This window comes from Nerophis lumbriciformis, linkage group LG37 (assembly GCF_033978685.3).
Source record: "Nerophis lumbriciformis linkage group LG37, RoL_Nlum_v2.1, whole genome shotgun sequence".
Lineage (NCBI taxonomy): Eukaryota > Metazoa > Chordata > Actinopteri > Syngnathiformes > Syngnathidae > Nerophis > Nerophis lumbriciformis.
In genome coordinates this window covers 21,405,498-21,417,683 of record NC_084584.2, presented here as the reverse complement: position 1 = coordinate 21,417,683, position 12,186 = coordinate 21,405,498, and the positions used below count along the sequence as shown (strand labels likewise).

Sequence of the window (12,186 nt, the reverse complement as noted above, 5' to 3'; positions counted from 1 at the left end):
TGTAAAATAATTGTAACTTTGAAGAAGAAAGGTTTCGGTCAGTTTGGATGGAAAACATTTGAAAGACTCAGGCCAAATGTAATCCTGAAAATAGGAGGTACTCTCAAGCGGAGAAAGACTGAGCCAGAATGTGCGGAAAAGATGAGGAAGAATAGCAGACACTGTCGCTTAAAAACGAGAGAAAAAAATGTAATCAGCTAGTATTCTATTTTGCGTCCTCTTCTACTGATGTTTCCTTAAAATGCATTAGAAAAGGTTCATTTTGCTTAATAATAGGGCTACACAGGGTTTCTCCTAAATGTAGGCGGCCCACCACAGCAAAATAAAAGCCGCCCCACCTAAATGAGGGTTGGTTTTTTTAACGTGAAAACTAATAAAAGTAATGTATTGTATGAATGGATTTATACAGTCTATAATTTGCGCACTATTGATTAGTGATGCACCGAATATTTGGCTGCCAAAAAAGACTTTGATCACTGAAACAGCACTGCTAAAACCGGATGTTGTGATGACATAAGCAATACGCACGGGATTGTCCGGAGCAGAGGCAGCATGTCTGTGATGGCGGTCGTAATTTAATATATCTGAGATATACCCGCGGACAGCGATCTACCAAATGTGAAATGTGTAAATATTAAGAGGACAGAGGCGGCTTTCAAGGAGAGAATGTGCAGTTGGAGTAGCAGCACGAAGCAAGTGTGACGCTAGAGAGGCTCGCTGCAGCTCTCGCTGTTCGTCACGGACATAGAGCGACACGAGTACAGTCTCCGAAAATATCAGAAAAATATGCTAGATTTGTTGATAGTCATTTTTAATAAAGAAAAGTTTCAAGTTTCTAAAAACTTGAAAATTTCTCAACAAAGTAAAACGACAACAATTGAAAAATAGAGCAAAATTATAAAAGATAAGAAAAAAATAGATGTTAACACTAAATTACGATAACACATATTTGTTTTAAATGAATATGTACATTTTTTTTTAGCATTTATAAAAAATGCATAATCGATTATGCAAATTATATGACGACATCATATTGTACCCCCCCACCACAGGTATGTGGGCGATCTGGAGAAAACCCTGCTATAGCTATCGATTATTTTAGTAATTGCGTAATCTATCGATTAGTTTGATCAATTAATCAGGTAATCTATTTTTTGCAAATTAAAAGCTCCAGATTTTTTCTTTTTAATGACACTCATTAGATCAGTGGTTCTCAACCTTTTTTCAGTGATGTACCTACCCCCTGTGAAAATGTTTTTAATTCAAGTACCCCCTAATCAGAGCAAAACATTTTTGGTTGAAAAAAAGAGATAAAGAAGTAAAATACAGCACTATGTCATCAGTTTCTGATTTATTAAATTGTATAACATTGCAAAATATTGCTTTTGGAAAAAAAGATAGGTTTTTATTTATATTTATAAAGGATTTTTGAATTGTTGCTATTTTTAGAATATTTAAAAAAAATCTCACGTACCCCTTGGCATACCTTCAAGTACCCCCAGGGGTACGCGTACCCCCATTTGAGAACCACTGCATTAGATGATTAACCAAAGCAACAAAATATAAATCAAAATGTTGTTCCTAATCAAATTATGGCTTTACATAATACAGGAGTCAGAGACATTAAACTTCACTTTAGTTGAAGCTGTACTGAAACCGGCACTCACCACAAACCTCTCCGAGTGCTGCTCTACATGTTTGTACGTGGGGATGGAGATGGGCACGGCCTGCTTGTCGCTGTAGTCGTAGTTGGGCTGGACGTCCTCGCCTCCCTCCAGACCGTCGACCTCCTGCGGCGGCACCGAGAGCACCGCCAGGACCAGCTCCTTCTCACCGGCGCGGATCAGATCCACCACTTGTTTGTGGGTGGCGCCCTCCACGCTCACCCCGTTACTGGAGGATGGACAAACACTGTCGTGTTAACGCTACAAATACAGTACGAATCCCGTATGCTGTCTTGTACGCCTCGCTTTGTTTCCTTTTCACGGGTGTTATACACCTGCTTTGTGAGCTTTGCCGAGGCCAGATGGCAGCGGCATCGGGTGTCACTATAATCTTCCTATGAGGAACAGCGGGACGGCCGAGCAGTGTGGACAAGCCAACCCATTTCAATTATCAAGGGTCGACAAATTCAGAAGTAGGAATATAGATGCTTATCCTCACACTGCTTTCATCCAATCATTTTGTCCTAAGACAGAAAACTGCCTGGCTTGCTGAATAGTGATGTTTAGCCGTTATCAGTTCCTGCCTTTTAAAAGACAATCACACAGACGGACTCAATCCGGCTACATAAATGTATCCGGACCTTGAACTTTCCAACATATGAGTCAATAAACTGTGATCACTTTTAAATGCCCAAACAATAACTGTTGAACACATCTACAGGCAAGTAAAAGAAGATATTACATACACCAACAAAAATGCTGATTGACTTGCAACACATTTCACGAAAAGCTGATTCATTTGTGAAGAATTCCAACGCTGGATGTCAGTCACATGACGCCAAGTGGGCCTCATCCTATGACCAATAATACACTTTAAAAAACAAGTATTTTGATGGCTTTGCAAAGAAACTAGAGTCTTGTTTTCAGTTCCCCTCTTTCTAATAATTTTTGCCTTTTCAGTAATTCCAAGTTTACAAGTTGGCTGTAAACCAAGACACACATTCACAGGGTTTCTGTAGGCGTCAACAATTCTAATTTAATACTTTTTAATGCAACTTAAAAACAGTTTAATGCTCATATCCTACTGCAGATCATTATTATATATAGTCAAACGCATATAATTGTCTGTATAGACAAAACTAAGCATTTGACAATGATCATCTTGAATGGTTGAAAAGTGTACACTAAGTTTGGCAAATTAAGCACTATTGTAATCATAATATATAATAACATTGTAAGTAAGCCTTTTCAATGCAATAACCATATTTTTCATTAGTGTAGTATTTTTTACCATTATGGTAAAATGGGTTATACTTGTATAGCGCTTTTCTACCTTCAAGGTACTGAAAGCGCTTTGACAGTATTTCCACATTCACACACACATGGTGGGAGCTGCCATGCAAGGCGCTAACCACAACCCATCAGGAGCAAGGGTGAAGTGTCTTGCTCAAGGACACAGCGGCCGTGACTAGGGTGGTAGAAGCTGGGGATCGAACCAGGAACCTTCAGGTTGCTGGAACCTTCAGGTTGCTGGCACGGCCACTCTCCCAACCGCACCACGCCGTTGTAATTGGAAGGTCAATAAGTAATTGTCCTGAACAGGTAAACATAAAAATAAAATGGACTCTCAATCTCTCTTAGCAAAAATTGCACTTCAATAAATATTGAACAAGTGCAGTTTTTTTTTTACCAATTGGGAAAAACTGGGTTGGATCATGTTTTGTTTTGTAGTCTTTTTTGTTGCCAATTGCAATTGCATAACATTTTTACACATATTTAATGCTTTTAAAGCCATTTAATGCCTTAATTTTCACAAAATCCATTTAATTACTTTTAATGCTTTTTAATGACCCCCCGGAAACCCTGATTCATTCAGAAAAGCCAGATTATAGTATGCACTGACTGGCTACAACACTATGCACACCTTGCACAATCCAGTTTATATGTACATGTTATATGGAAATGTACATGATTCTGTGTACACAACTTGGTGCAAAACAGAAAACGAAAGGGAACTAAAAGGGAACTGCACTTTTTTAAGATTTTTTTTTCTTTCACAATATGTAAGACAAGAACATATATATTTTTCTTTTTTTATGCATTCTAAATTGTGAATATACAATAGCAAAAATCAGCTAACAATGGAGTCAATGGGAGCTCCTCTAGTCCGCCCACAAAGCCCTCTAAATAACCATCCAAAAAACGCCAACAATACTCTATTTACATTTCGTGACCTGAATATCAACCAAGCATTTGCAATACTGTTAATACAAGCGCTAACGTTAAGGACCTCTTTTTAGCTAGCGGGGCACTGATCACAGACAGGTCTTATGTTGCTATATTGACATCATGAGCTGGGGAGCGGCACTCTTGCCTCTTGAGTTGGTAAAAGTTCATTCTAGTTCATAAATCATGCCTCTCACTTGGATATAAGAACGTTATAGCCATAAACCAATGTTGGTCAACTTTTACATTCAACTTGGCCCTGGAGATGGCGATAAAGACACAAAAAGACACTCGTACCCACCCATTTTTTAACCCTTGGCGAGGATTATGATTATTTCTTCATCTAAACGAGTAAACATCCCATCAGACAGCATCCCAGTGAGAGCAAAGATTGTACAGTAAGTGATTGTTTTACGATGTTTGTTGTCTCTCATGAAGTCTGCATGAGTTGTAGTCAGTGATGGTGAAGGAAAAAGCAAACGTGATGAGTTTATCAAATTAATGTGCCGCCGTATGCTTAAAATGAACTAAATATGTGAATATTAAATTGCATGTTATTCTGAATGTGCCTGTTACTACAGTATGTATAAACTTACAGTGTGTATGTAAAACATTGATGGAGGTATCGAGATGTTTATTAGAGTGTTGTGTAGGCGGAATAGAGCGACTCCCCTGACTCAATTGTTAGCTGACTTTTTCTAACTATTATTTACGATTTACAATACAAAATAATAATACAAAAATGTGTTCTTGTTTACATAAGAACATTACATGCTATTCTGAATGTACCTGTTACTACGGTACGTATAAACTTACAGTGTGTATGTAAAAAATGTAAGCAGGTGTTGAGATGTTTTTTAGAGTGTTGTATAGGCGGAATAGAGCGACTCCCCTGACTCAATTGTTAGCTGACTTTTTCTAACGATTATTTACGATATACAATACAAAATAATAATACAAAAACGTGTTCTTGTTTACATAAGGACATTACATGCTATTCTGAATGTGCCTGTTACTACAGTACGTATAAACTTACAGTGTGTATGTAAAACATGTATGGAGGTGTCGAGATGTTTATTAGAGTGTTGTATAGGCGGAATAGAGCGACTCCCCTGACTCAATTGTTAGCTGACTTTTTCTAACGATTATTTACGATTTAGAATACAAAATAATAATACAAAAACGTGTTCTTGTTTACGTAAGGACATTACATGCTAGTCTGAATGTGCCTGTTACAACAGTACGTATAAACTTACAGTGTGTATGTAAAACATTGATGGAGGTGTCGTATAGGCGGAATAGAGCGACTCCCCTGACTCAAATTGTTAGCTGACTTTTTCTAACGATTATTTACGATTTACAATACAAAATAATAATACAAAAACGTGTTCTTGTTTACATAAGGACGTCATGCTATTCTGAATGTGCCTGTTACTACAGTACGTATAAACTTACAGTGTGTATGTAAAACATGTATGGAGGTGTCGAGATGTTTATTAGAGTGTTGTATAGGCGGAATAGAGCGACTCCCCTGACTCAATTGTTAGCTGACTTTTTCCAACGATTATTTACGATTTAGAATACAAAATAATAATACAAAAACGTGTTCTTGTTTACGTAAGGACATTACATGCTATTCTGAATGTGCCTGTTACTACAGTACGTATAAACTTACAGTGTGTATGTAAAACATTGATGGAGGTGTCGTATAGGCGGAATAGAGCAACTCCCCTAACTCAATTGTTAGCTGACTTTTTCTAACGATTTTTACGATTTAGAATACAAAATAATAATACAAAAACAGAGTCTTGTTTACTTAAGGACATTACATTCTATTCTGAATGTGCCTGTTACTACAGTACGTATAAACTTACAGTCTGTATGTAAAACATGTATGGAGGTGTCGAGATGTTTATTAAGAGTGTTGTATAGGTGGAATAGTGCGACTCCCCTGACTCAATTGTTAGCTGACTTTTTCTAAGGATTATTTATGATTTAAAATACAAAATAATAATACAAAAATGTGTTATTGTTTACATGAGGACATTACATGCTATTCTGAATGCGCCTGTTAGTACAGTACGTATAAACTTAAAGTGTGTATGTAAAACATTGATGGAGGTGTCTAAATGTTTTTTAGAGTGTTGTATAGGCGGAATAGAGCGACTCCTTGTTGTTAGCTGACTTTTTCTAACGATTATTTACGATTTAGAATACAAAAATATGAATGACAGGCAACATTCCACAACAGTGTAGTGCAATCTTTCCATAGCACTGGTAGTAAATGTCAAACGAGCAGGTGTAGCTAATGAAAACAACATGTCTATAATTCAACATTCAAGTTCAAGATAAGAATTGGGGAGTAAGGCCCCAAAAGGTCAGAGAATATCAGTGTTTAGCTAATCTGTCAGGCGGTAATTGACAGAACACAACTGCTCGCTTTTACACGACCACGACGGCCGAATTTACAAGACAACACTGCGGTCCATTGTCTTGAATATTACATTAATAAAAAATACAAACACGTTTAAATCTCGTCCTGGCATTAATTGAGGCGGAATAAACAATGGGGTTGGCGCGACGTGACGTTAGCTACCTGGCTAGCCAAGCGGCTTCAGCTAATCAACATGCATAGCCTGTAGTCAACTTATATAAGCTGCTAAACGCTCAAACGTATCCAAAATGTTTATTTATATCACTTTATATAAGCTGGTTTGGATAAGTGAATATATATGACAATTGTCTAATAAACACATGCTTGGAATTGAAGCAACAGTTTATGCTAGCGGCGCTAGCTAACTAGCGGGTGTTAGGTGAGCAAATAGCCGACTTACACCTCCAGGATCCGGTCACCCTTCGCTATGCCCGCTCGGTCCGCAGCGCCCCCGGGCAGGACGGCGCTGACATGCTGGAGAGGAGCGTACAGCTCTCCGTTGATGCTCCGCAGCTGCCCTCCTTCGCTAACCTGGCCGCGGACATTGAAACCGTAGCCGGACTCGGACTTGACTATCCGCACCATCCGCGGACCGGACGTCACTGTCGTCGGGCTGCTGAGGCCCTCGGTGCCCGGAGACACGGCGACCACGGGGCCGTTATGGGATGCCGAAGGGAGAGCCGACCGCGTTTCATCGCTCTCTACATCCGCCATCTTATCCACAAGCCCCTGCTGCTGCCCTCCGGTCGGTGCTGCTGTCTCGGGGCTAATTGGAAGCAACACTCCGTGTCCGTGGCTGCGATGTTACTACAGGACCTCCACACCGCGACGCCGCTGACGATGCCCCGCCCATCGGGAGCGTCAGGAGACGCGGCCGGGAAAACGTGACCTCCTTGGGGCGTCACAAGAGCCACCGCGGTTGAACTATTTCGCCAACTATGTAAGAAGTACACCAAGTACAATAAAGCATTCGTGTTCTTGCCATTGAGTGTCCAGAAAACTAACATTTTTACTTTTTTATTTAACAAAACAAATGTTCCCACTTAAAACTGACGTCATCGCTTATGCGTCGTTTAGCCACTGGGCGTCACTGTAATACAAAAATAACAAAATAATAAATCATAGTAATAGTCGTTTCATTAAATCATCTTCTTACGCAAACAATAGTAGTATTAATAGTATGTTGTCGTGATTTTTTTGTGAATGGTAGTTAATAATAATCTAAAATAATGCATTATGTTGAATGTGTCCAAACTTTTTCCAGCGAGGGCCGCATACAGAAAAGTTAAAGGCTGCAGGGGCCACTTTGTACTTTTTTGTACATTCAAGAGCCGAAAACTTGTCATGATCTCATATGACCGTTATCATTAGGTTATTGTATCTTGTATTATTTCTTGTCCAGCACTCTTATTTGTCATTCCACATTCTGTTTGCCTTTATTTGCTGCCATTCCTCTGGCCTGAGCCAGTCCCTGATTGGCAATGCAGGCTGCTTTTCGGAACTGGGTTATTTTGCTTTGTACCTCAACATGTTACCTTTGCTTGCTTTGCGCTTCATACGCCTGATTTCCATTTGTGCACGACCCAACTGCACAATATTGTTTTTGTGTTACCTGCACTTCCCTAATAAAAAGGCTTCTTTTCTGCACTTACCTGCCCTCTCAGCATCCAAGGGTCTATATATACACCGTAACGTAACAAAAAAACAATACAATGGAGTTAAAAAAATCTTATTAATATTCTTTATTAATATTAGTATCATTATTACACTAGTGCAGTGGTTCTAAAACTTTTAGTACCATCATAATGAGCCATGTTAAAATACAGTAGTAATGGGCCTAAATATTCATTAAAAACAAGGGAGAGGTTTTATTTGACAAATATATTTAATATTTTTGGCCACTGTAACATTACACACAGTTTGAACACTGTGTTGAATATTAATTATTCAATTGGCTCCATCTAGTGGACTCCATCTGTGGTACCACAGTCTGAGAATTACTGCACTATAGTGCTTTAGCACACTAAAAATCTTACCATATCTTGCAGGAAATCTGTACATGTTCATCAAACACCATGTAGAAGACACACAGTTCAACGGAAATTGGAAATTTGGCTAATTCAATTGTACCTTAGTATTCTAATTGTCTGACAGTTTCCTAATCAAACACATGTTTGTATTGTCTGTAGAAGGTGTCGCGGGCCAATAAAAAACAAGCTGCTGGCTTCAAATGGCCCCCTGGCCACACTTTGGACACCACTGTGTATATTTTTAAGCAATAAAACAATAAATAGCAATAATACTACAATGCGGGTTATGGCAGTCGTGCCCACGCCTTATTGCTTGTTGTTGTCATTTAATAGCTCTTAAATACAAATCACACCAGCTATTGTGATGATGGGTTGAATAGAATAGAACTGATAAGAATAGAACAGAATAGAGTAGAATAGAGTCCCTTTATTGGGTCAGGTCACCAGTCTGTCTCCACTGGCTGGCACACACAGACATTCACTAGTGCAGCTTCGGGGCAATTTAATATCTTCCAGTTCATCTAACGTGCACTTGTCTTTTTTCAAAGCGTGTGAGGGAATTGGCCCCAGGCATCATGTGGCCATAACCAAGATTTTGTTTATGGCCTCATTTTGGTCTTTAATATTACTTATTCATTTGCTTACTATCATTAGATTCTTTCAGGATTTCGCCCCACCCTAACCCCTAGCTCATGCTTCACATATACACAATACTTAATTTGGTTGAAACTAGCTTTTTAAAACGCATGTAAAAAAATATTGCTAATGTTATTGCATGCCACATGCAGCTTATAATGTCTCCAAGATTTTGTATGGAAAACATTTTAGACTAACAAATTAAAGATAGGATCTTCCCATCGTGATAACCCAAAAGCACAGTCGATGGCGCACTTCATGATCAGAAAGACAACATGTTTATGTCTTAGTTTCATCAATATCGTTTCCCATAAAGCATTCATTTAGACATTTATAAGAGGGTCAAAAAAGTGCCCTACAATATCCTTAAATCCCTAAATTAGTAAGCAAATAGTGCCAACACATTTAATATAAAGTAGCTAGAATGTGAATTTAAATATCATATTCACTGATTATAAACAGGACATGTTTATGTAGAGATCAGCTGATTCATGCATGATTATCATTAATGGATAATAATGATCCTGATAATATGTCATTACTGTAATTATTGATATTAGTGCATCTACTGGGGGTAAAGCCTCCCCTGTCTTTAAAAACAAGTGAATCGTCTGTTTGGAACAATAATCAAGGTTCTTGAACCCAACACAGTTATGTGCTATAATATGCAAAAGTGAAACGTATTAATCATAAGTTTGTCCGATGCCACCACAGATGGATTTATTATATTTGTACCTTTAATCTATCACCTCGTCCGGGTTCCCAAATGTTTGTGCGGTGTATGAATGCATAAATGTGAGCTTTGATGACATTATGACGTATCTGTTGAGCGACCATGCAGTGAAGTGTTCCACGCTGGATTCGCTGGTACAGGGCGCAATTAACTATTTTGGTATTTTTTGCTTTGGTTTGTTTTGTTGCTTCTTCCAAACATGTGACGCCAACGTAACACTTGGCCCCCCGCAGCCAATCTTGATTTAAACATTTTCTGGCAGCAAGCAACATACCATGCACTTGTGTGACTTTTTTGACAAAATACAATAATGCAAAGTCGTTTGTCCTTTCCTCCCATGTTTTGCGAAATTTTGCTTCAAAATCAATCCAGACAACCGTAAGCAGCAGCCTACTATGCACTGTAGTGACCTTTTGAGCGTATAATTGAGCAAAATAAAACATCTATTTGTCTGCAGATTTTGGTCAAAACCCAATTAAAAATTGAAAAATTCAAACAGCCTTTTTATCGAACTTTGACAGGAAAAAATATTCCTATCATAACCTTTATGATGTCGTCTTTTATAACTGATGGATTTTAATGAAAGAAAAAAAAACTTCAAATCTTTAAAGTAACAATAGAGTGGAAAAATAAGTTGCCTCTATGTTCAAGCTTTTATCATATATCTGATTTATGACAACAAAAGACTTCCATAGTTTGCAAATAAATAGATATGATCAAAATAGTCTCAACGTCACAGAGATTACCGAGCCATTTTGAGAAATAATGAGTAAACGAGTCACAATATATATCAAGCAGACCTTTTGAGAGCCAACAACGATTACTTTGGGAAAAAAATGATGATCACAGACCTTATATTTTTGAACCCGAACACAAAGAGGACGAGCAATAAGTTTTAGAAGCCGGTTGAAACACTATAGCATCTGCAGCATTGCGAGGTGCTAAACATACAAACTAACCATAATAAAAAAAACACTTACTGTAATATTTCCACTCTCGCTGGGATGCCAACCAACAGGACGCTCACATAATTCCGTTTGGATGAAGATTCAATCACAATCCTTACGAAGGGCTAAAAAAAGTTGCTGTAACTAGTATCTTTTTTGCCAACTCGTACAAACCCCGTTTCCATATGAGTTGGGAAATTGTTTTAGATGTAAATATAAACGGAATACAATGATTTGAAAATCATTTTCAACCCATATTCAGTTGAATACGCAACAAAGACAACATATTTGATGTTCAAACTGATAAACATTTTTTTGTTGTTGCAAATAATCATTAACTTTAGAATTTGATGCCAGCAACACGTGACAAAGAAGTTGGGAAAGGTGGCAATAAATACTGATAAAGTTGAGGAATGCTCATCAAACACTTATTTGGAACATCCCACAGGTGAACAGGAAAATTGGGAACAGGTGGGTGCCATGATTGGGTATTAAAGTAGATTCCATGAAATGCTCAGTCATTCACAAACAAGGATGGGGCGAGGGTCACCACTTTGTCAACAAATGCGTGAGCAAATTGTTGAACAGTTTAAGAAAAACCTTTCTCAACCAGCTATTGCAAGGAATTTAGGGATTCACCATCTACGGTCCGTAATATCATCAAAGGGTTCAGAGAATCTGGAGAAATCACTGCACGTAAGCAGCTAAGCCGTGACCTTTGATCCCTCAGGCTGTACTGGATCAACAAGCGACATCGGTGTGTAAAGGATATCACCACATGGGCTCAGGAACACTTCAGAAACCCACTGTCAGTAACTACAGTTGGTCGCTACATCTGTAAGTGCAAGTTAAAACTCTCCTATGCAAGGCGAAAACCGTTTATCAACAACACCCAGAAACGCCGTCGGCTTCGCTGGGCCTGAGCTCATCTAAGATGGACTGATACAAAGTGGAAAAGTGTTCTGTGGTCTGACAAGTCCATATTTCAAATTGTTTTTGGAAACTGTGGACGTCGTGTCCTCCGGACCAAAGAGGAAAAGAACCATCCGGATTGTTATAGGCGCAAAGTTGAAAAGCCAGCATCTGTGATGGTATGGGGGTGTATTAGTGCCCAAGACATGGGTAACTTACACATCTGTGAAGGCGCCATTAATGCTGAAAGGTACATACAGGTTTTGGAGCAACATATGTTGCCATCCAAGCAACGTTACCATGGACGCCCCTGCTTATTTCAGCAAGACAATGCCAAGCCACGTGTTACATCAACGTGCCTTCATAGTAAAAGAGTGCGGGTACTACACTGGCCTGCCTGTAGTCCAGACCTGTCTCCCATTGAAAATGTGTGGCGCATTATGAAGCCTAAAATACCACAACGGAGACCCCCGGACTGTTGAACAACTTAAGCTGTACATCAAGCAAGAATGGGAAAGAATTCCACCTGAGAAGCTTAAAAAATGTGTCTCCTCAGTTCCCAAACGTTTACTGAGTGTTGTTAAAAGGAAAGGCCATGTAACAC

The 12,186-nt window shown here is 38.8% G+C and overlaps 1 protein-coding gene across 2 annotated transcripts in view; it reads right to left on the bottom strand.

The window, feature by feature from the left end:
• The window catches only part of snx27a (sorting nexin 27a), a 38,703-nt gene that overhangs the window by 17,585 nt on the left and 8,932 nt on the right, over window positions 1-12,186 (bottom strand). The window contains exons 1-2 of one of the 2 annotated variants that reach the window (XM_061931359.2): window positions 6,725-7,195; window positions 1,668-1,893 (exon numbers count right to left, since the gene is read on the bottom strand). In XM_061931359.2, the coding sequence (XP_061787343.1) occupies window positions 1,668-1,893; window positions 6,725-7,038 (540 nt within the window). In that variant the 5' untranslated portion in view covers window positions 7,039-7,195. Of the gene's footprint in view, window positions 1-1,667; window positions 1,894-6,724; window positions 7,196-12,186 lie in introns of those variants that run through there. The other variant, XM_061931360.1, reaches the window with a different exon arrangement.